This window comes from Euleptes europaea, chromosome 8 (genome assembly GCF_029931775.1).
Source record: "Euleptes europaea isolate rEulEur1 chromosome 8, rEulEur1.hap1, whole genome shotgun sequence".
Classification (NCBI taxonomy): Eukaryota; Metazoa; Chordata; class Lepidosauria; order Squamata; family Sphaerodactylidae; genus Euleptes; species Euleptes europaea.
The window spans coordinates 22,092,614-22,118,543 of record NC_079319.1 but is presented as its reverse complement, the minus strand read 5'-3'; the positions used below and the strand labels follow the sequence as shown (position 1 = coordinate 22,118,543).

General features: G+C 42.1%; 1 protein-coding gene across 2 annotated transcripts in view; it reads left to right on the top strand.

The window, feature by feature from the left end:
* The window catches only part of OXR1 (oxidation resistance 1), a 230,509-nt gene that overhangs the window by 74,010 nt on the left and 130,569 nt on the right, over positions 1 to 25,930 (top strand). For both annotated transcript variants that reach the window (XM_056854201.1, XM_056854200.1), the window contains exon 3: positions 21,662 to 21,861. In XM_056854201.1, coding sequence (XP_056710179.1) covers positions 21,662 to 21,861 — 200 coding nt within the window. The remainder of the gene's footprint in view (positions 1 to 21,661; positions 21,862 to 25,930) is intronic.

Below are 25,930 nucleotides of genomic sequence, written 5' to 3'. Positions count from 1 at the left end.
GGAAGAGAAATAATCATGAGCACAAGAAATATTAGTGGAGCAGATGATGTGGTCAATGGGAACTAAGATGGGATAGTGGACAAGGTCTCTGACCTGGACCAGATCTCTGTCCAGCCATGAAATAACCAGGTGTTCTTGGGCTAGTAGGTATCTCTGTCCTAAGCAATCTCAAGTGGTGGTTATGAACTTCTTGGTCAAAGAGTGGGGTACAAGTGTGGTAAACAAAATAAATTGGTTGTTTCTGGACAAGTGGTAGAATGCTGTTGATAAGAATGAGGATACTGATATCTGTTAGCTTGAAAATGTGTATGAAGCCTCCCATGTGCCTCCAGTTTAAACGGATAGAGCTTTCAAATGCTTAACCCCCCTAGTTACTTCATAAAACAATGGCTGCTGCTCATACCTACCAGGTAAACTCGCAATCTTCATTTCCATGCTACACAAGCATTCATTTTAAAAAAGAGAATCTTTGTTGTGTTCAAGCCCCACTGGTCTGCTAAAGTAAATACGCTTGATTTTTGATTATCACATTTCACTCAATTAGATATAGCAGGCCACCTGGCTCAAATAGTAACCTTTATGTTGATGAATGCCTTCTTTCAATCTCAGATAATGCTGAGTGCCCAAGGCTCCTTATTCGGTCCACACAATGCGCTAATACTTTTTACTTTGGAAAAGACAAAAATCCTTTGCAGATCAATGCATAAAACAGGTACAATACTTGCATTTTTCCTTAGAGCGTTTTTGGAAGCTCCAAGGTGCAGCCGGCACTGAGGCATTCTGCTGGTGCAGGAGACCAAACAGGGTTCATCTCCTGACCACTCCTGTAGACCATCTTTGAGTGCCACATGGACATCTGAGCTATGGCACAGTGTTGCCAGATGTCGGGGGAGAGCAGCAGGGGAAGGCCTTCTAACAGGATGTTGAACTAGATCGATTATCGGCCAGATGCCACAGGGCCTTTCTTAGGTTTTTTGGTTCTCTGATCATGAATATACGAGGGAAAAGCAGATCGCCAAATCTGGGCGGTCATTTGACAAGCCAGTGGATGTTATGTAACTCTGTCACAAAGTGGTAAATGTCATGACAAATGTAACCTTTAGCTTGCAGGTTCTGAAGCAAAAAGCATTTATTTTTTTACTTCCCTTTTCTTGACACTGGAAAATGTTTGCCTTCTCTCTCTTTTTGCCTGGGAGTGCTTTTATGTTTTGTCAGACCTGTATACAGTCTGAGCCTCTAGAGTTGTACTGAGCGTGAATCTGTGCAGATGAAGGGAAAATGTGTCAGCAGTGGTGAGAATGCTGATTGGAGTCATTGATCTGCTCCTTTTTCAAGTGGTCTGCATGGCAAACTCACCCGTGGTGATTGACAAACTGGAAAATCAGAGAGAAATGTGGGTAGAATGCTACCTTTCAGCTTCTTGTAATAAGGCTGTATTCCATGGAGATCTGGGGGATTTCAGTCTTCAAGGACTTTTAGTTAGGCATTTCTCAGGAACAGTAGTTATAATTAAAGAAGGCAAATGTTACAGATGAGAGATGCAGTTCTGAACAGACCAAATGCTTAGCCACTATGAAGATCCACCACTACTTCTTAAGTCTACACATTAGTTAATCCTTTGTTTGTAATGCTAAAATTCTGGTACTTTTCTCTCTATATGGTTTGGAATTTTCCAATATCCCATCTTCAAAGTCTATGATCTGCCATCAAAATAAAGAATCTGGAAAGGATTATAAAACACTTGCTATCTCCTTATGCTAGAGCAGTAAGGCTAATTATGTCTCTAGCCATTTTGTGTGCGCACACAGAGAGGTTTATGGTATCTTTGTTGTTCATCCTCACTATTACCTGTGAAATAGATAATTCAGCAGGCAAAAAGAGAGTAAGTTATTGATACCATGGATAAATAGTCCTATGAAAATAGAAAATTACATACATGTGTGTCATCAAGTTGCAACTGATTTATAGTGACCCCAGCGAGGGGTTTTCAAGGCATGTGAGAAGCAGAGGTGGTTTGTCATTGCTTTCCTCTGCGGAGCCTTTGCTGGCGGTCTCCCGTCCGAGTACTGGATGGCTTCCAAGATCTGACAAGATCAGGCTATACCATGCTGCCTTCTCTCCCATAAGAAAGTCACCCTGTTTTAAAACACCTTCTAGGCCTCAGCTATATGTGCTGACCATCACTCAATGTAAATCAACTTATGCCCGGACAAGGTTTTCCTTGAACTAGATGATGACAGCAACTTTAAGAAACCTTTGGTGAAGAGAGGAAGGTGGCTTTTTTGTCCATAGGGCAGAAATGTAAATGAAGGCTTAAATGAATCACCTTTGATCTTGTAGGTTATGTTATTAATGAAGCTAAAACCTTTGATAAAAAAACAAGAGATTATACATTGACTTGGATACGCTTGTTTAAAGGGAATGTAGCTTCCAAAGGGATGCAATTGCAGTCCAACTATTCCTGTTGTTTGTTTAATAAGAGACTTAACAACATGGTCTCTTACAAAGACTTGGTGATGTGCAATTTTTAAAATTTTGTTTGGTAAAAGGTACAATTAAAATTAACAGTAGTGGCTAACATTGCAAGATACATTATTCTGTGTCTGTTCTGCTTTGATGAAAGCTTTTGCTGATTTGCATGGTATGGGGACATGCTGCACTCTCTGACTCATAGTCAATTAAATACTGCTTAGACACTGCCCACTACTGAACTTTAACCACTGCTCTTAACCACTACACCACAATATGTGGTTAACTTTGTCAATACCAAGATATATTTTATTCTTTGAATAGTCTGTTGAGCCACTGCATTTGTGTTGATGTTATCAGGAAGTGTTAAGCACTATATTCTATGATAGTCTTTGAGCTTCAGGGGTAATTATAGGAATTATTATCTAAGGAAAAAATATCCTGAATTTATTTAGCTGTAAAGAAGTCAGTAGTTGCTACCCTCTGTTTTGCAAAACCAGTCTAATCCTACTAATTTATACTTTCCGGCATAGCAACAATTGCTGGAGAGCAGAGACTGACTATTGCAGTAAGGAATGCTTGTTACATAAAATATGGCTCAAAAGGAACTATATCTGCATGCTGATAGAACTGTCACACTGCGGGAAGTATTAAAATATATGTATTTGTACTTGAAATTGCACGACAAATGTAGTCACAGCGCCCCTTTTTTTAGTCTTCCATAAAATGGAAGCAAACCATCCCCTCCGCACAGTATTGAAAACTGTTATGAAAGATTTACTGACTTCCATTTATGGGCTGTGGTGCTTGGGGGAGGAGGGATCCTACAACAGCAGATGCAGCATGAGAAAGTAACTCACTGCACATGGGGATCTTTTTACATATCTAGGAGCCACAGTGGTGACATTTTTACAACAGTTCTAGTTGTTTGGAAATTGAAAATGTTGAGGTTTAGTGTGGGTGTGGTGCAATTGGCAACCTGGTGGGGAAGCATTGTCCCATCTGTGGGAGTTAGCGTGGAGACTAGGGGTTATCTGAGCAGTATACTGACCCCTTGGTGGGAAGAAGACGATGAGTTGGTTTTTATATGCCGACTTCCTCTACTACTTAAGGAAGAATCAAACCGGCTTACAATCACTTTCCCTTCCCCTCCCTACAACAGACACCCTGTGAGGTAGGTAGAGCTGAGAGAGCTCTAACAGAACTGTAACTTGCCAAGGTCACCCAGCTGGCTTCCTGTGCAGGAGTGAGGAAACAAATCCAGTTTACCAGATTAGCATCCGCCGCTCATGTAGAGGAGTGGGGAATCAAACCCGGTTCTCCAGATCACACTTCACTGTTCTAGCCACCGCTCTTAACCACTACACCACACTGGGACTGTGGGACTTGTGTGTGTATATAAAATGCCATCAAGTCACAGTCGATTTATAGCAATCCCTGGTGGGGTTTTCAAGGCAAGTGATTAAGCAGAGGTGTTTTGCCATTGCCTGCCTCTGCAGAGTCTTCCTTGGAGATCTCCCTTCCAAGTACTGACCTAGTTTAGCTTCTGAGATCTGATGAAATTGAGCTGTAGTATACTATTCCACATCCCATGTGGGATTTAGGCACTGGATTATAATGGTTATAATGAAACTAGTTATAAACTAGTTGAGTAAAAAGAAAAGAACTCTGCCAATGGTATGTAGCCTATTGCAACAAGTTCTGAAAGGTTTGGGTGAAGAAACCACTGCTCCTTTTTTCTCCTCCTCCTCCATTTCTCAAGAACGAGATTGGGGCTGAGAGCAAGGGTTTACCTGCCGTGAACGTGCAAATAGGAAGCCTAATGGGGTCTCTGACTACTGGTTTTGTTTTTGAGTACATAGATGAAGATGACAATGATAATGACTTCGAAACGATAGGAAATGATGTGTGACCTGGAGATTAGAAATGAACAGAAGTTACTTCAGGTCGACTGACTTGCCATTTCAAACCAGCCCGTGGCAAAACACCAGGGCAGTTACTGTCCCCAGTCAACTTCAATTGCATTATTGAAGAAGACCTCAATTGACTTCAAATAGTGGAAAGACTGCAAAAGTCAAAGGTGCCAATCAATAGTGAAATGCTGTGCAACCATAAATTAAGATAGGTGAATTTGCTTGATTTAGACTAGAAGCTCAGAATCTTGCTTTAGAAATAAAATGTTTCCTATCAAAGCCAAGATGATGGAAAGTCACATTCTTTAATCGTTTTAACAACCTCTAAATATTTTACCCTAATCTGAATGTGAACTTTGCTTAAGATCTAAGGCGTTGTCCATCCCCTGACTGTTCTACAGTGTAATTAAAAAAAAAAATCAGCTCAGTACAAAAAAATAACTGATCATCTTTGCATTGGAGGGTTTCTGATGGCTGAGTTATAGAGATGAGGCAAGAAATGCATTTTCTCAGGGCTTGGTGTCATAGTGATATGACAGATAGACACATCAGTTTGCTCTCTGGTGATACAATGATAACAGTGATTTGATTTACTGCAGAAGGATCTTCAGCAGAGCACTTTGAGCGGTGGGCTATCTATGCTCTTGGTAGGCACGATTTACCTTCCCTGCTGGGTTATCAAGCTGGTTTGAAGGACTAGCTGATAGAAGCGTTTCGTTTAATTCACCCTTTGCTCTTTCCCTCTTCATCAGTTGGTAGTTGTGCAAGAATGTTTCTAACAATTATAGATGCAAATATAGGTGGATAGATAGATAGATAGATAGATAGATAGATAGATAGATAGATAGATAGATAGATAGATAGATAGATGATAGGTAAAAATGCCATTAATTGATTGTAGGCCATTCTCTAAGGCATCCCTGTGTTTCATATCTCCCTGAAACGCTCCCTGATCGTTGCATCATCAAAGACAGTTTTGTTGATAATGAGATTCCATGCAGGGCAAAAAAAAAAGAATTACTGCAAAGGATTTGAAAGGCTCTTTCAAGGTGGTTTAAAAAGCAAGGAAATGTCTGCAGAAAGCTGAGAAGCAGAAGTGGCTTTTACATTGCATAGTAGAAAATGAAATGAAGTGGCTAGAACAGGCCTTCAAAGTGCCATAATATTGACGTGCAACACTTAGAAGACACTATACATTATATTGTCAAAGGCTTTCACGGTCAGAGTTCATCCGTTCTTGTAGGTTATCCAGGCTGTGTGACCGTGGTCTTGGTATTTTCTTTCCTGACGTTTCACCAGCAGCTGTGGCAGGCATCTTCAGAGGAGTAACACTGAAGGACAGTGTCTCTCAGTGTCAAAGTGTGTTTGGAAGAGTAATATATATAGTCAGAAGGGGGTTGGATTTGAGCTGAGTCATTGTCCTGCAAAAGTATCAAAGGTAATTAGCATATTACCTTTGATACTTTTGCAGGACAATGACTCAGCTCAAATCCAACCCCCTTCTGACTATGTATACTTTCTGACTATATATACTTTCATTCACAAAGTGATCCCTGGTACCAGATGGCAAAGCCATAAGTGTCGAGGTGAGAAAATGCTGCATCTGTATTCTGCGGCCTCTTTTCCTGATACATATAACAATTTTAAAGTTTTGTTTAGCAGCCTGAAGGTGTTTAACCATTTGAATAATATATATTAAGCAGGTGAATTCAAGTGGATCTCCTTAGGTATTTTCCAACCAGAAGTTGGCAACCCTAGCTACAATGTCCTGTGGTGATACATGCGACAAGGTCCTCAGCTTGGGCTATGGTGGCATCTCCATAGCATAGGCTATGAATTACTTCTTCCCGTTGTTACTTACTACTGGCCCTGATCCTTCCACATATTGGCCAGATTTAAGTTGAAGTCCCTGTTCATGATACTTAGCTGTCTCTTTTAGAGACCCTTACTACCCAAACTAGGCTTCAAATAATCTTGGGCAATAATTTCCATTTTAATAATGTCTAGTTTTGAAGAAACAGTTATTTCCATGGTACATGCCATTGCTGTGTGATTGCCTTCACATTAAAGCAATTATCAGTGCAGTCTTAAAGACACTTCCCTGAGAGTAAGCCCCACTGAACAGACGTAGAACGCACTGTATGCTCCTCAAAATCTGCACTCTTTATTCCAGTGTAAAAGTATGTATGCCTCAATCTTGTCTAGTTGTTCAGGAAGCCACTAGGCCTTGTGTTTTACATCTGTTGTGTACCTTAAGGATGAGTCATTCAAGGGTAAATCATATTCAGCCAAGCAAGCCAACCATTTTATAATCTCTGTAGGAATTCATGCTAAATATTCATTCTCTTCAACGAACACTTTCTTTCCTTTGATAGGTCTGAGCTTCAGCAGTCAAGACTAATTGCTGATTCCACTGGGGTTTTTTTTAAATGCTGTTCTTTTGCATCAAATAACAATCTGCAGATTTCAAGTGTATTTATAGTGTAACAGCTATACCAAACCATTTACCCCATGAGGAAAATAATATTTGGCTATTTAATCCTGTTGTAAAACCCGTGGCATATCCAAAATTTTCAGCAACTTCAGGGAATCCTGCTTAGGACTATTCACTGTGGCTGGGAACAGTTCTTTCAAAAGTGTTCTTAGAATTGCACTGTTAAAGCGTGTCAGCTCTTTAACACACCTCTAGGGTCCAATGTTAACTTTGTGAAGAACAAAGATGAGACTGGTGCCGGTTTGCCAAGCTTTTTTTGGGGGGGGGGGTCAACAAGTTGCAACCAACTTATGGTGGCCCTATGGGGTTTTCAAGGCAAGAGACGTTCAGAGGTGGTTTGCCATTGCCTGCCTCTGCATGGCAAGTCTGGACTTTCTTGGTGATCTCTCATTCAAGTGCTAATCAGGTCCAAACCTGCTTAGCTTCCAAGATCTGATGAGATCAGGCTAGCCTGGTCTATCCATGTCAGAGCTTAATTTATGGTATAACAAAACAACATGTCGGGCTAAGAGCACATCCCTCCTCTAACCTACACATTTATTTATTTAGAACATCTGTACGCTATCTCTCCGGAACTGCTTGAGGTGGCTCATAACAAGTAAAAACAAGTTAATCTAACAAAGAATGACAATAAAACAAGCCAGGTCAATACAATAAAATCAAACCTAATCCATAAAAAATGCCAATTAAAAAGCAAGACCATAAAAACACATAAACAGCACTCTAAAATTATATTGATAATGTACTCCTCAGGCTAGGAGCAAGCAATAAAACAACTAAAAAGATAGAACCCTTAGTTAACGGCCTAGGTCTGGCATTTATAAAAAAAAGTAAGGTAGTTACCAGGTAAACTCAAGTGGTGGGAAGTTCCCCCTTTGAAAGTGCCAAAGGGGGAAGTACCGCCACTGAAAATGCTCTGTCTCTGGTCTCCACCTGTCTCACCTCTGCGGGCAGGGGCACAGAGAGCAGGGCTTGGGAAGAGGCCCTTGACTGTTGAGCTGGACAGTAAGGGAAGAGGACAATATGGGAGTAGGTGGTCCTTTGTATTGAGGGGGTAAGTTAAATGTTTTCAGAATATTGGTGCATTCTGAAGATCCTGAAGATCCATTTCCAGTTTGGAAATACATGAATTAGTTCAGAAGCTATGGATTATCATAGTAATATAATCAAAACACAGGAGGTTTTTCCATTGAGATAATTTTTTAAAAACCACAGGTTACAACCTCCCCTACAGCTAATCTGTACTATCCTTATTTCAAATGTTACTTTAGATTATTTTATGTGTCATAATGCAGGACTTCTATTGGCATTTCAGCTGTTTCTAAGGCTCTTTTCATAGCTTATGTATAGTGATGCTGGAGAATGTGTGAAGAGGCTCTTCAGTTGATCTTCTGTTTGGGAGGATCCAACCTGAACAATTGGAGCAGGCTCTGTCAGAAATGCCAAAGATGTCATCCCACATAATGTCAAGCGTGATGTAATTATCATAGCTGATGGGAATGGCAGAGCTCCTGTCATCCTATGAATGGGCTTCTCAGCATTCTGGATGGGTATGGGAAACTAGAAATTTTCTAATCAAGATCTAGCCTGAACAATGACCATTCATAAATAATGGAAATGCTTCACATCCAAATTCATGCATTTATGCAGTAGAATTGTGCCATACTTTTTGACAGGTGTCCCCAACATGGCTATCAATATTTGTAAATATTTCCTTTTTAAAAATAAGAACACCCTACAATTTTTTTTAAACACCATAAAACAAATGGAACCGTGAGAAGAGATGTGGGTGGGGAGAGAAGAGAACAGATTGAAAAACAGAATTTCAAAATGCCGAACTCAAATACAAACCAGAAACAAAATATAAACAAACAAAACAGAAACGATCTCCTAAATAGATCGATTTGAGTCCGATGGCACCTTTAGAGACCAGCAAGAAGTTCGAAGTGTAAGCTTTCGAGACAAGTGACTCTCGAAACCTTATACCCCCAAAATCTTGTTGGTCTCTGAGGTTTGCTGGACTTGAATCTAGCTGTTCTACTGCAGTCCAACATGGCTACCCTCTGAAAGTGGGAAGTAGAAGGGAGAAGTCTGGAGTGACCCATGAACAGGCATGTGATGGTGTCTACCTGCTTTCTATTTTTAGAAGTAGGCAGAAGCCTTCTGATCAGATTATTATTATTACACCTTCCTGGCTGATTTTGATATCCTGAACAGTGGAAAGCAGGGGGTTCAGGGCAACAAGAACTGAGTCAACATCAGCAGACCTGCTTATTGTCCTGATCTGACACTTCTGTGCTCAGCATGTCCACTTTCATTGCACCATTTCAGAAGCTTTGGGAAAGCTTTGCAGTTCTCAGCAGGCACATCCTGTTTGCCCAAATAATTCCATTCTCTGGGGCTGTGCACATGAAAGGCAAGACGTTGCTTGCACCTGCTGTAAGGCCAGGCAGAGGAGGACAAAGAAGCATCTCAGGCTCCTGGCCCCCACAACTGATAGGCAGCGCAACCAAGCAAAATTTCTGGCTAAAGTCAGAGAAACACTTTGCTTGTACTAGCTGGCAGGCAAACTGTACAGATGGAGGTGAAATAGAGGCATGGAGGCTATGGGTTACCCCCTCTAGCAACAGGTGGGCAGAATAGTCAGCCAACATTATCTGCACGGAACATAATCTTCAGAATAAATGTCTCAGCAAGAATAATTAACATCGTTTTAAATTAACTCACACATGTCAACAGCACCTACTGCACAGAGGTATCATTAGGGTTCTCAGGCTCCCACTGGGAGTGTGGGATCTTATGCGCCAGCTCCTGTCATTGGCAACAGTGTGATGTCATTTCCAGAGAAAATCCAGAAGTGACGCTAGTCTATTCTAGAAATCACCAGAAACTCTGTGGTTTTACTATAGAGTTACTGTTGATTCATGGAGAGGCATAATGTCACTTCTGGGTTTCCCCCAGAATTCTGCTGTGCCATTATGTGATGATGCCCTGTCCCTGCCTTGTGGGCTCCTGGTGGTTGCCATTGACTGTAACATCTACCCTTCTTCTATGCTAGCCAGATAATTCCTCAGACGAGTAAGATACTAGCAAGAATCACTATCACCATTTTGTGTTGGACTTTCTTCCTGTATGCCATGTGATTAAGGAGAGATATCCCTGAAGCAAACTTCTTAAAAAAAAACTATCACCAAGTCCTCTGTCAAAGCTTCTACCAGCCTGCAATGACCTATCATTAATCCTGGATAATATAATGGTGAACACAGTTGTTGTATCGCTTGTACTTACCTTAGGGAAACTGTCACTTTCAAAAACAGAACGACGGGCATGACTTATTTGCTCTATACAGAAATGTCATCTAATGCAAATGCCCTAGGAGCTCACAATATGGTATGTTGTGGAAACAGTGACAGGTCTTCATATCCAGACCATAAATCACAGGTCAGACATCACAAAACACAAAACAAACAAACAAAATCCTTTTACCAGACATTTTAGACTTAGAAATATTTTCAGTAGAAAAAGCCATCCAATCTCAGGACACTCCAAGTGAGAGAAAACTGGAAATTGGGGTGGGCATCCTGGCATGCATCCTGTGATGTTTGAGCAGAAAGGAAAAGGTACTTTGTGCAAAGGCTGCAGCAACAGATATTGCATTAATATAATATTAAATAAAATATCAGTGTCCACATGGCATGTACAACAAATGGCTTACATGATTTCCTTTAATTTAGTTTTGAAACAATATCAGAAGAAATACTTTTTGCCTTGTGCTGCGCATGTGGAAAAGGCAGTGAGGATAAAACCACTTTCCCTTACTTCCAGCAAACTTGGAGGAGTAATTTTAGCATTTCTGCAAGGATTGTTGAACGTACAGAAATTTTCCATTGTATCCAGCGCCTAGCTCCCAGTAGCCTTAACTTGGAGATTAATATATAACCTTGTACCTATGCTTTTCTTTCATATTCAAAACCCTCTTCTACTTATACTGCAGATGTTACTTTTTCTGAGAATCCTGTCCAACCTCTGCATCCTCAGAACTGTCAGTTTGCCTCCCAGTCTGAAATGCAGCTGTGTTAACTGACAACGGCACAAGCTGAGATGTTTGAGTGTGCCATGTTAAGCTTTTATCTGTTTCTCAGTCACAATTTTACATATATATTTTGTGTATGAGGTTGACAGCAGCCTACCAGGATACAGATCCTGCATGACTGCAAGACGCTTTAGTCTGTCTGGGATGAGGAAGTGCCTGACCATCAATCTGCCATCAGATTGCCTCACCTGGAGGTCCTGTAGCAATGTGATGTGGGCACGTGTCAATATAGGTGAGGTGGGAGAGGCAAGGAAGGCATGGCAGCTAGGGAAGCAATGACTTACTGGCGTGGTGTAGTGGAACCTGTTTACATGTGTGAGTTAAGAAGAAAGTCCAACACAAAATGGTGATAGTGATTCTTGCTAGTATCTTACTCGTCTGAGGAATTATCTGGCTAGCATAGAAGAACGGTGGATGTTACAGTCAATGGCAACCACCAGGAGCCCACAAGGCAGGGACAGGGCATCATCACATAATGGCACAGCAGAATTCTGGGGGAAACCCAGAAGTGACATTATGCCTCTCCATGAATCAACAGTAACTCTATAGTAAAACCACAGAGTTTCTGGTGATTTCTAGAATAGACTAGCGTCACTTCTGGATTTTCTCTGGAAATGACATCACACTGTTGCCAATGACAGGAGCTGGCGCATAAGATCCCACACTCCCAGTGGGAGCCTGAGAACCCTAATGATACCTCTGTGCAGTAGGTGCTGTTGACATGTGTGAGTTAATTTAAAACGATTTTAATTATTCTTGCTGAGACATTTATTCTGAAGATTATGTTCCGTGCAGATAATGTTGGCTGACTATTCTGCCCACCTGTTGCTGGAGGGGGTAACCCATAGCCTCCATGCCTCTATTTCACCTCCATCTGTACAGTCTGCCTGCCAGCTAGTACAAGCAAAGTGCTTCTCTGACTTTAGCCAGAAATTTTGCTTGGTTGTTCTGCCTATCAGTTGTGGGGGCCAGGAGCCTGAGATGCTTCTTTGTCCTCCTCTGCCTGGCCTTACAGCAGGTGCAAGCAACGTCTTGGTGTAGTGGTTAAGAGCAGCGGACTCTAATCTCGAGAACCGGGTCTGATTACACACTCCTCCACATGAAGACTTAACTCTGATCTGGAGAACCAGGTTTGATTCCCCACTCCTCCCCATGAATCCTGCTGGTTGACTTTTTGCTAGTAACAGTTCTCTCCGAACTCTCTCAGCCTCACTTACCTCACAAGGTGTCTGTTGGGGTGGGGGGGAGGTGATTGTAAGCCACTTTGAGGCTCCTTATGGTAGAGAAAAAGCAGGGTATAAAAACCAACTCCTCCTCCTCCTTCCAATGCAATCCTATGTGGAGTTAATCCAGTCTAAGCCCATTGAAGAAATGAATGGGTTTAGACTGGAGTAACTCTCATTAGGATTGCACTGTTAGTCATCTACAGGTAAAGGTGGCTGGGAAGGAAGCTGTAGATGAGGGAGAAGCAAACTTAGATAAAAGGTAGGGACAAAAGGTTGGGAGAAAATACACAACTGTCCTGAGTAAAGCTCCCAAGGCTGAACAGGCTGGGAGAAGCCAACAATTTTGGGAGCCCACTTTTCCAGGACAAGCCAGAGGTTCTCCCCCCTGTGTGGACAGTTGCCCTGAAGTGGCCAGAAGGAGAAAGGAGTGAATCTCTAACTTCCTGATGTGAAAGGAGTGAAGAAACCTTAAGTTGGATTCCCAAATCTGCAAATGTAGGAATCATAAAAGACCATCTCCTTCCATATGTCCCTGTGTGCCCAATACAGGCAGCTATCTGTTGGCTATCCCACCACTTAGGGTGGCCCACCTGGCATCAACCAGAGCCTGGGACTTTTCCATTATAGATCTGGCTCTGTGGAATGGGCTCCCTGAAAGGGGAGGGGGGTTTCAGGAGGCTCTGCGAGGCCTGCTGGTTTGCCAGGGCTTTTGGGGGAGTCTGAATTGGCTTTCATCTTTCAAGGGGGGAGAGGGGAGAGATTTGGGGTTCGTAATTTTATTTTTGGTTTTAAACTGAAAATGTTTCAAACTATTATTGTAAGCCACCTTGAACCAGGAAGAAAGGCGGAATGGAATTGTTTTAATAGATCATAAATGAATACAGCTATCCTGCATTCTTCTCCCTCCACACCTCCTTTTGACCCTGGGAATAAACTTTCCAACGTGAGGATCAACGGTTTCAGTAGCTGTGGGACCCATGTGGTTCAGTAACCGTGTGGGTTGGGAGACTGAAGGGGGAAGAGGATGAAATGTCTCCTGTGACTTCTGTCAGAGAGAGCCAGTGTGGTGTAGTGGTTAAGAACGGTGAGTTGGAGTGGTGGACTCTGATCTGGAGAACCAGGTTTGATTCTCCACTGCTCCATGTGAGTGGCGGACGCTAATCGGGTGAACTGGATTTGTTTCCCCACTCCTGCACATGAAGCCAGCTGGGTGACCTTGGGCTAGTCACCATTCTCTCAACCCCACCTACCTCACAGGGTGTCTGTTGTAGGGAAGGGAAGGTGATTGTAAGCTGGTTTGATTCTCCCTTAAGTGATACAGAAGGTTGGCATATAAAAACCAACTCTTCTTCTTCCTCCTCCTCCTTCTTCCTCTTCTTCTCCTTCTCCTTCTCCACACCAGTGGAAGAGGCAGAAAGGGTGAAGTTGTCCACTTCCTTCCCCCACCACTGCAGCCTCCCAGCCCAAGTGGCTATTACACCTTGGTCATCCTTGCAACCTCAGGAAAAAAACTTTCTGGTGGTTGGAAAGGATTGTTGGAAAGAAAGAGGAACATGGGAAAGATCCAAAACCATCAGTGCTTTCTGCTGCCAGATTGCAGAAGCCAACCCTGTGAGCCTCTGGAATACCAAGAAAAGCTATAAGAGAATCCCTTTGAGCCTACTTACCTCTATTGCATACACCTGGTCTGACATGTAGAAATTATAAAAACTGAAGGCTTCTGATTCAGCGCTGCTCCACCCCCTCACAGGAAATCCATCAGTGTATAAATGAAACCAGTGCCTCTTTCTCTTGTTATGCAGAGTTTTGTCTTGAATTTCACAAAAGCCGAAAGATCCATGCATAGAAAGAGCATGTTAACTGAGAAAAGCTTTTGTGAGCACAAAGGTAGTGGGTGAAACTGAAATGAGTTATTATCGAAATAGCACAATGCTTATTTACTTTAAAATGTTCGTTCTATGCAATATACTTGTCAGCTGATCATAGTATTAGAAGTACTGAAGGGATGACTGCAGCTATTTTCAAAATACTGATTGCTATCTTCAATTTCACATTTTATGAATTGAAGAGAAACTATACACAAGTGAGAGGGCTGATATTGGTACCATGACAGAAAAGTTGTCCAGTGGATACCGTTGGGCTTTGCTATATCATTGAATGATTGCCTGAATCTGAAGCATAAGAAATAATGCCAGACACTCTATCCAGGAAAAGGATGTGATAGAATTTTAAGCTGATCTTAGCATGGGATTCCATGTCCAATGTTCTGCCACATACGAATCTGGCTGTAAATGAAAAGTTAACACCTTGGCCAAAATGTTTTTCATCTGGCAAGCTCTTTGATATGCCTGGCAATCTCTCTGAAATGTTAGCTGTCAAACAAACAAGTAAATCTATAGCACTTCAGAATGATCAAAACACTTGATATTCATGGGTTCAGTAACTAGTAGATCAGAAGACTAGGAAAAGGGCCTGTCAGATGTTTTGCCATTGTAAAATTCCCTGTAGTTTTAAGCACTTTCTAAATAAACACATCATTTTCCCCATGGAGGAAGCATTTAAACCTGCAATCTGTCATCTAGCCTAAAGTGGAATGGAAAAGAAAGGATTAGTTCTAACACTAGCTGTTTATGCATATTGAGCCCAGGAGCTGGATATGGTTGCTTGGTAGATCTCTCACAAGTTGGTACATGGTTCTTTACCAGTATCAGACAACAGCTTTGCCCCAACAAAGCCATCATTCTCCTTGACACTTCTGACTATACAATGCAATCCTAAACAGTTACAACCTGAAACAAAGAAAAACAAAGAAAAATGGGGTTGGGGAGAAAAAACAGTCCTGGGTACCTGCAAACACTGACTCCCAATCTTCCAGGTTAATCCTGAATATTTACAGAATTTTTCGGGACCATTTTTTCGGTATCTTGAAAAATTCCCAGATGTATTTGGGGTGCTGAATATACCTGAAAAATACCAAAAAAAGGTATTTTGGGGTATATTTTCAGCTCGGGTGTATCCAAATGCACACCCCTATAAATAAACACACTCACACTGTCAGCTTAAGCAAAGTTGCACCCTCCTAAACCCATTAAAGTCACTGGACTTAGAAGGGAGTAAGTTTGCTTAAGATGGCACAGGCACATACTTGTGCAGAACAGAGAATCTACCACTAGGATGGCCTGTTTCTGTGACTGACACGATCAGATTGTTGTACAGAAAGAAAATGGATAAGACAATTGAAAAATTAGTGAAGGCCTGTCCTGTTGTTAGTCAGGAGTTTATTTTCCAAAGATTTCTTGTCTTGTCGGTGGGCTTTTAACAGCTTTCACAAAGATGGGAAAAAAGTCGGTCTTGGCACTGCATTCAGTGATTGACACTAAAGAAATCTGGGATATGCTGATGAATACACCTCACTTGAAGATTGAAAGTCCATGACTAATTCCATCTGTTAATATACAAAATGCATTATATAAAGAAATTATAAAGGTTGCTCAGAACACCTTATTATAAACATGGGTTACTCTTGCTTACTTGACACCTTAGTTTAAATTACTTTTTGCATGGAGATTCTTTTTGAGGAAAACAATTACTACTATATCTAAAAGAATGTGAAAAACCAGTATATGGGGGATTCATGAACTATAGTAGGTACCTGATTGCAATGAGAACCTCACTATCTTCAGGTTAACTGATTTTTCTCTTACATCCTCTGTGTATGGTAAGACCTTTTATATAATCGCTTTCGGGGGAATGGAAAAGCTCTTTTTACCCTGCAAATAAAATAATACATTAAACTTTCATTTATATTCCACAGCTTTACAGGTACTGGAGGCATTGGCAATTTAATCACATTTCAACTCGGAGTACACATTCCCATTTCCCAAGAGATTCTGTTTTTACAATAAATGATTTAAATCTGGTTTTCTTTTCAGCAACCAATATTCTGGGTGTTACTAATTCAACTTTCAAGATCTATTTTGATGGTGGGTTTTTGACGTGTATTCTTCCATATCTGGAGACTCCCTTCAAATGCAGCATTTGGGGCATCCCAGATTTAGCAGTTCCAACCCCCCCTCCTCCTCAATGCATCGCCCCAGGTCTGAGCACACTTGGGCTCAGCATCAGCACCCCCAACAACTTCCAGCATGGTGTAGTGGTTAAGAGAGGTGGTTAAGAGCAGTGGACTCTAATCTGGAGAACCGGGTTGGTTTCCCCACATGAAGCCTGCTGGGTAACCTTAGGCTAGTCATAGCTCTCATAGAGCTCTCTCAGCCTCATCTACCTCACAGGATGTCTGCTGTGGAGAGGGGAAGGGAAGGTGATTGTAAGCTGGTTTGATTCTTCCTTAAGTGGTGGAGAAAGTCGGCATGTAAAAACTAACTCTTCTTCTTCTTCCTCCTTCTCCTCCTCCTCCCTGGGCATCCAAATGCCAGTGAAGAAGGGCAATCCACAAAATCAGTATAGGATATGACACTACTAAATCACATTACAATTATTTTTAATATATTTTATATGTGCCATATGAACCTATGGCACATATAAAAAGTTTATAAAAATAATTGTTATGTGATTTGGTAGTGTGATATCCTATACTGATTTTGTGGATTGTATTTTTGGTATAGCCCTGGTTGTATTTTTGGTATAGCCCTGACTGGGATGGCTCAGGCTAGCCTGATCTCGTCAGATCTCAGAAGCTAAGCAGGGTTAGCCCTGGTTAGTATTCGGATGGGAGACCACCAAGGAAGTCCAGGGTTGCTGTGCAGAGGAAGGCACTGGCAAACTACTTCTGTTAGTTGTGTGTGTGAAACCCCAAAAGGGGTCACCATAACTCGGCTGCAACTTGGCGGCACTTCACACACACACACACACACGCACACACACACACACACACACACATTTTTGGTATAGAGGTGTTTTTTGCTGGTAATTTTTGATTTACACTACGGAGAAGAAGGGCAGGCAGAGAGGGAGGGGAGAAATGTGCTCCCTTACCTCCCCCACACAGCAGAAACACCAACAGTCAGCTGAGTGTGGTCATGCAGAACAACAGCCTCAGAATGAGGCTGCAGCCTCAACCAGAAGGTCAGCAGGAAGGTTGTCCTAAGGGGGAAGCAGATACTGCCCCCTTAAGACAGCCTTCCCGAAGACAATGAGATAAAGGATGGTGGGGCTGCAGGAAACACCACCCAAAGCAGCAGGACGGGCACAGCATGGAGGGAGGTGGGACCCTTTGGAGAGCCTTTCCCAATCCCTGTGCCAGGTGGGTGATGGGCAGATGAGGGACAGAAGAGGATTGGGGGTGTCACAAGGGGGGTGGAGTAACTCTCTCTATAAGCTAAGACTCCTGAGAGGCCAAGGAGGAAATGGGTTGGGAGGCTCCATACTGGAGGGAATCTTAACAGCCAGGGTAAGAGGACTGCACTCATCTGCCAGTCTCTCCTATGGCCATTCCGAGGCCATTATACTCCAGAGCATCTAAGAGAGTGGGAGGGGGAGGGTCCATAAGAGGGCTAAAGGGAACAAAACTCACAATCCAATTTTATAAAAACAACATTACCATAGTGCATCCTCCCCTGCCACCAAGCTAGTCCAAAAACCATAAATGCTGGTTCATTAAGACAAAAGTTAAGTGGCACACTTGATCTAAGAATGATCTAGCTCATGTGACCACATGCATAAACCTGTCTTATACTGCGTCAGACCACTGGTCTATCAAGGGCAGGAATGTCTACTCTGACTGGCAGTGGCTCTCTAGGATCTCGGGTTGTTCACATCACCTACCTGATCCTTTTAACTGTAGATACCAGAGACTGACCTTGTGACCTTTTGCGTGCCAAGTATATGCTTTACCACTGTGCCATAGTCCCTCCCCAGTAGGGTTGTCAACCTTCAGATGAGGCATGGAGATGTCCTTGAATTACAACTGATCTCCAGACAACAGAAATCAGTTCCTCTGGAGAAAATGGCTGCTTTGGAGGTGGACTCTGGCATTATACCCCTCTGAACTCCCTTCCCTCCCCAAATCCCGACATGCCCAGGCTCCACCCCCAAAATCTCTAGGAACATGTCAAGCCAGAGTTGGCAACTCTACTCCCCAGGCTGGCATAGCTGAGAATCACTGTTGAAATAGCAAGACCAGACCTTGTTTACTCACACATTCCTGTTCTGAGGGCAGGACTTGTTCAGCTATCCAAAAACACAATGAAGAGTGTTCGCACTGAAAACATCGAAACTGATGTCCTCCTAATGATCTTGTTTCATTGTTTCTTGGCCTGAGTTAACTTTAATTGGCCTGGGTTGTTTTAATTAGTGCAGTGATATCCGTCTCCTACTTCACACAGCTGGTGCAGCAGCCAGGGCCAGGGCCCTGTTTGTCACTTGCCGGTTGTGGCAGTTTCTGGAGGACAATGATGAAAGGATGGATTGCAGCCACCCCTTCAGAGCTCCAGGAGCCCACGCAGTCCAATACTCCTATGCCCTGGAGCTAGCAGAACATTAATGGGATCCCTCTGGTTTAATTAGCATCCCAATTGGCACGAATTTAACATTTCTATAGACTGAGCAAACTTTCTGGGTTTTGTGTTTCCCCCGCTATGGGTTGAACAGTAAAAAGTGTTGAATAAGGTCCAAGATGTTATGCTCACAATGGGATTCATCCTTCTTGTCACAAGTTTCCCACCCTCTGACCATGTCATTTAGTACAATTTAAAGCCATAATCATAATGTCTATCCGCACTCTCAATACATATGAAAGATTAGCCCTTTTCATATGCTACAGTCCATAGGTTGACAGGAAGCTGGCAATTGTGCATAGATCCTCATACATGCAGGCGCCATGTCGTCAGTTGCTTTGGTACACATGAACCAGAACCCTGAAAAATCAAGATTTTGTGCAGCACGCACACAGGCTACATATACACGCAAAGGCCATGCATTGCCTTTGCCAAACAAACTGGCAATCACACACATCTGGTGGCTCATGTTTAGTGTGCACTCTCTATATGTGTGGTTGACAGGTTCCTGATGCACGCATTTGTAATGTCTGAAAAGGGCAGTAGATATTTCCCGGGGTGCGGAACTCGCTGAGTGATGGATCCAACTTGCATGAAGGGTTGTACAGTGTGACATGACCAGGAAAAGAGTACCTCACTGTTAGGAAGTCAGCCCCCATGGAAAGTGTCATGGATTGGCCAGCTCTGGTCCCCGAAGATTGTGAGAGTGGATTCAGAGTAAAGTTGTGATAGTGCTGATGTAACACAGTTTTCCTTTGTTTTAGTGTATCAACCCTGCATTTCAGCTCTCTGACATCTTGCAGAGGTGGCAAGATTGCGGCTCATTGTCTATTGGCTCATCCCCAGATTTCATAGGTTTTCCAGGAGATGCTGGGTTGTGATTTCTGTCTGTAGCATAACTCAGGGCCAAACTAGATGACACGGCGTCCCACAGGGACAACCTGCCATTTTAGCTCTGTCATTCCCTCACTTTACAAACACGGTGACATTTCTAAAGTGAGGGAATTCCAGAGGTAAAATGGCAGCATTGTCCCCTGGGATACTGTATCTTCTAGTTTGGCCCACATAATTAAAAAAAAAAGTGCTAAAAATTCTAATGCATTGGATCCGATGCTAATGGATCTATCTCCACTTTTATTGAGGGAACTGTTTTCTCTCTTTGCAACAGCAAACTTAGAAATGTAATTTCCAGAGAGGACGGAGTTTATGAGAGTTGTAGCAGCCTTTTGGTTTAGGGACGGTGAAATCTCATGAAGAAATCACATTTCTGCCTTGGGTGAGGAATGGCAATAACACTGAGTCACTATGAAGAGAGGAGAAATAGAGCCAAGCTGCTAAATTATTGATGCCAGAAGTAAGCATCACACAGACATGACTATGGGCAGGTGGTTAGTCCATTAATTTTTACTATGCAATGGACTGCTCTGTTAATTAAAGCCTTGCAAATGTTTCGATAGGAAAAACAAAGCCCGTAATAAATCATGAGAAAGTATAGCTGAAGATCCATAAAATATCCTGTTTACAATCATACACATCTGTGTGTGTATAGGCAAAAGTTACAAAATGTAACATGGATGCCGTTTGCAGCCACTGCCCCCCACCCCCTGTCTCTGAGCCAGAGCAGCTAACGACCCTTCTCGCCTCAATCCCTGGTATCTTTAAAGGTGGCTGGATAATTATTTGGTAGGAAGAATGCTCTTTTTTGGTTCCTGGCTGAGAGGTGGGTAGTGAGGCAAGATGGTTATGACAACGGCTAGGTGGTGCAAGATGCCTCCTCCTAGCTCTGCCACTCCTCACCACAACTCACGGTAGTGCCACCAATGGCTACACCTTCAGCTCTTTCATACATACCTCCCCCTCCCCCTTTTTTTACAGTGGTGTGTGTGCCCACTGTTAAAACACTGTAGTCTTGAGGCCAGGTCCATAAAGTTGTATCAGTGTTATTTTTCTGTGGTATGAATTAGGCTATGATAGTTTTTTTTTAAAAAAATAGGATTTTATGTCCCTAAACTTCAAAGAGGGCTTTAAATTTTTTATATTAGATGCATTATATTATCATCCTAAAAAGATAGGGAATTTTCCCTTCCTTTCTATTTTCAGTAGAGAGCTTCCTGAAAATCTATAGTCCTATACCTTCAACAACCAGCTTTTCTAGTGCACAAATATGTACTTTGTGTTTTCAGGATTCAGATTCCTGGCCATTGAGCATATGCTGTTATTAAAACAGTCTGTTACCCTATTTCACGGCAGCTCCAATAATTCTCACATTCATGCATCACTTTTTTGAAATGTACCAGTTCAGAATACAACTATTTGTTGCAAAGACCATTCCATGTTGTTTCTTCTTCTTACTTTACTGGGAGGAAGAATCTTGGCAGTTTGACATATGAAGCTACTTCATCTAGCCCAACATCTTCTATTTTAAGGCTGGAATCCTGAAGGGGGGGCTGAAGCTCTTTAGGAGCCGGTGTGACCCCACGTCGGCGGAGGTGCCACCTTATAACAGAATAAAGTGGCACCTACGCCAGCAAGGGGGCAAACATGCCGGCACCAGCAAGCCACACCACCTTGCAGGGCTATGCCATCGGCTCGGCTATGCTGGAAGTGAAATCCCGGAAGCTTGTTTTAACGTTTTTGCTAGTCTGGCACCTTGGGGATGCTAGCTTGGGTGGAAAGGCAACATAAAAATGTTTTAAATAAAATATGATATAATGAAGGGTTTAATGAAGCACCATTTAAACTTAAAGCATATGTACAAACTTAGCTGTTCCTCAGGATTTCTTTATTATGGTTGTGTGCATTTGAATCTCACATAGCTTTTAGGTGCCAATGTGTGTGTACTCTGTAGCAGTAATACTAACCTGTGAGTATTTTTTCCATCATTTCTGCAAAGCAAGAGAAACCACGTAGCTGTACATCAGACTTCAACAGCACACAATTTCTTTTCTTTGCAGGTTGAAGAAAAAATCCCAGTCTATTGATATTACTGCAGCCGGATTTGACCCTCTGGCACCAGGAGCTCAACAGGCACTCCAGCCTACTAAGCCAACACCAGTAATTAGCACGACCAAGTCTGAAGAGGAGCAGAACAATACCACAAATACTCAATGGCGCAATCCACGGAGGGGGGAGCTGAAGAGATACTACACCATTGGTGAGCTAAAAGGGCCCATTTTTCTCTTAAAACATCTCATCTGTTTCACTGAAGGAAAGTTCTTGCTGTGGAAGGACCAAACAGATCCTTATTAGTGGGATGGTTTGGGGTTGCTGGGGTTTTGTTGTTCACTAGGATTGTTACTAGGGGTGTTAGAGGTTGTCCTTTTGCAGGTCACTTCAATAAAATGTATAGATCTTTAAGGTTTTACAACATCTGGATTATTTTTTTAAGTGTGTGTGTGTGTAAAGTGCCTTCAAGTCGCAGCCGACTTATGGTGACCCCTTTTGGGGTTTTCATGGCAAGAGACTAACAGAGGTGGTTTGCCAGTGCCTTCCTCTGCACAGCAACCCTGGTATTCCTGGGTGGTCTCCCATCCAAATACTAACCAGGGCTGACCCTGCTTAGCTTCTGAGATCTGATGAGATCAGGCTAGCCTGGGCCATCCAGGTCAGGGCGATTATTTTTTTTACCGGGTTGTTAAGTACTTTTGGCTTTAGAGATCAAGTAGAAAGATTCCTGGAGCTGTAAGTTATGATTTGTCCATAGTAAATTTGGATCCCCCCCCCACTCACAAATTACAAATAAATGTTATCGGGGTTATTTACAGCCAACCTATAGTGTGTATATATGTGGAGGAGGTTCCTCTGCCAATAGTCAGGGAACAGATAAAAGCTCTGACTATCTTCAGGTCTCTCCTTGAATACATAGGCATATATAGTGAATGTGGAGAACTGCCCTTCAGTGTAGATGGGTGGTTTTTCATGGGAAATCTTTCAATATTGTCTCCTTGTATGCTGTAGAAGCCCCATGCACTGCAGTAGATTATGGGGACAACATGATCATATCATTGAATAGGCCATAATTTCACACTTGAGGACCGTATGACGTAGAACAGCATTTCTCACACTTCAGCAACTCTCATGTTGATTTAATTGGGTGGAGGAAGGACTCCCAAACTTTCTCTTTTCCCCTTTCCTGAACTCACCACTCACTGGACAAAGCATGTGCAGCTAATTGGAAGCTTCTGAACATATGAACATGTTTTAAAAATAGGAGAGCTATCTGTCACCTTGTCTGTTTCTGATCTTCTCAATGGAGAACATCTAATAAGATTCCAGTCACATCATGGTTCTCTGGAATGTACTAATTACCCATGGAAGCTTCTGATTCTCACATCCTTAGAGTAATACAGTGAGACTCTGTTCAGTCACACTTCAACAGCAAATTCAGGGGAGAAAGTTGTACTGTCTGTATGTAGCCTACAAGGTCAGGTATCATAGGATAGCTGATTCTACAGCGCCCCAACTCAAAAGGCCCTGGCCCAAGTTCTAATCAGTCCCACCTTTTGAATTTAAGGGACTTTGCCCCATACCAAGAAACTTTGTTATTAAAGTTAATTATTTCTAGATAGTAGACATTAGAATAGGGGAGGGCAGGGACTTGGGAAAATGTTAAGAAATAGGAGATCAACATCACACAAAGCCTGAACTTACAGTATTTGGTGAAAACCACCACTGACTATTATTGTGTATGGGTGCACAGTGTGAACTCTCTCTGGTGAAATCCTTTACATTAGACAAGAATGAAAACCAGTTCAGTTTTATATTAGAAGTAACTATGGAGACTGCATTTGGAATGTACCTCCTTTCTGCCAGTCAGCTAATTAGAATTCTTAGGGCTGAGCTGCTGGTCCCCTGCATTCTGGTGTGATCTGGAAGCTAAGAGACTGCAGGCAGAAGCAGCTCTGTGAGCTCTTGTTCTTCCAAGGAGGGTGGAAAGGCAACGTAAAAAGTGTTTAAAATAAAATAAAATGATATTTATATGATTCTTCCCCTTTCCCCAAGATAATTCTGTCGTCTTCCCCAACTCCCGTTCCTAGAAAGATGAGAAAGATATTTCATGATATGTGGAGTGCAGAAGAAGGGCTAAACCCCTGTCTTTACAAATATCTCATGGATCTCCTAGAGTATTTTTGTAGGCTCCCAGGGGACCCCAGTTTGAGAATGACTGACCTAGAACATATGTAACGAATTTTTAAAATAAACTAACTGTCTGTCACCTTGTCTGTTTTTGATCTTCTCAATGAAGAACATCTGATAAGATTGCAGGCACGTCATGGTTCTCTGGAATGTACTAATCACTTACGTGGTGAATGGTATTTGCATAATCATTTCATTAATTAATAATTTAACCGCAACATTTTTAGTAAATCAGATATTAATTCTAGTGTTGGACCAAATTTTAGGGACTTTTTTTGGAGGGACCATCTTATTATCAACCGAGAAATTGACTTCAAATGTTTGCAATTGATTTATTTTATAAAATAAGAGTTTTGTAAGATGTCCAGCACAAAGCTACCCAAGTTTAAGATAAGTGAATTTCCTAGTGTTCTTTAAACAATTTGAGATATGCAGATGACACTGCATTATTGGCAGAAAATAGCGAAGACTTGAAACGACTATGATGAAGGTTAAAACAGAAAGTTCCAAAGCAGGATTACAACTGAACATCAAGAAGACAAAAGTAATCCTAATGACTACTGGGGAATTATTCAACTTTAAGGTTGACAATGAGGAAATTGAAATGGTTCAAGACTTTCTATTCCTTGGCTTCATCATCAACCAAAAGGGAGACTGCAACCCAGAAAGAGATTGAGACTGGGAAGGGCAGCTATGAAGGAGCTAGGAAAGGTTCTTAATTGTAAGGATGTGTTGCTGGCAACCAAGATCAAGTTAATTCATTCCATAGTATTCCCCATTACTATGTATGGGTGTGGAAGTTGGACAATGAAGAAAGATGACAGGAAGTTCATTTATTTGAAATGTGGTGTTGGATGAGAGTTTTACGGATACCATGGACTGCCAGAAGACAAATCAGTGGGTTCTACATCAAATCAAGCCTGAACTTTCCCTGGAAGCTAACATGACTAAACGAAGGCTATCATACTTTGGTCACATCATAAAAAGACAAGAATCACTGAAAAAGACAATAACGCTAGGAAAAGTTGAAGGCAGCAGGAAAAGAGGAAGACCCAAAATGAGATGGATCAACTCAATAAAGAAAGCCACAGCCCTCAGTCTACAAGACCTGAGCAAGGCTGATAACAATAGGACATTTTGGAGGACATTAATTCATAGGGTCGCCATAAGTTGGGAATGACTTGATGGCACAACACACACACATGATGAACATAGATAATTGGTTTTGTCATGAAGTCAATTTCCACCCTTCCCAAAAGGTGACCAATAAAAGCAAAATCATAACACAAAAGACGAGAAGACAGTCTCCAGCCTGTGTCTCCCTCCTTTCAGCAATTACTATTTACATTCTAAGGAGTGAAGTACTCATATTATGATGATAATTCACAGTGGGTAGCCGTGTTAGTCTGTCTGTAGTAGTAGAAAAGGGCAAGAGTCCAGTAGCACCTTAAAGACTAACAAAAATATTTTCTGGTAGGGTATGAGCTTTCGTGAGCCACAGCTCACTTCTTCAGATACCTGAAGAATGCTCATACCCTACCAGAAAATATTTTTGTTAGTCTTTAAGGTGCTACTGGACTCTTGCCCTTTTCATATTATGATGTGTAGGATGCTTATTGAAAGAAAGACTGTTTACTGGGGAGACCGAGGCAGAGGGCTGGGCTCCATGATGCAGTATCCTCTACTCATAAAGACATATTGTACTTTCCTCCCATGGGGTCCCTTTTGGGTGGAAACTGAGTTCCAAGCTAGTGGTCAGTGTTTTGGCCACATCATTGTATTGTCCCTGAGCACACTGCTTATCCCGTAACCTATTCATTTATGTGGGAGAGAGAAAAAGGATCCCTTTTAAGAAGACGTGCAGGGGGCCTAAACCTGCCTCTGCTTAACTCTGAGACTGTAGGTAGCTTCTCCCTTTTCCAAACTGTATTCCAAATTACAAATAATTTAATTTGTTCCATAAAACCCAGTTGGAGACAGCCTATCTGTCTGCCCCTGTCCAGGGGTTCTTAAACACTAGAGTGGGATATGAATCAAAAACAGAGAGAGGCAGAGAGAGGCTACTTCCTAGATGCTAAATATCCAAT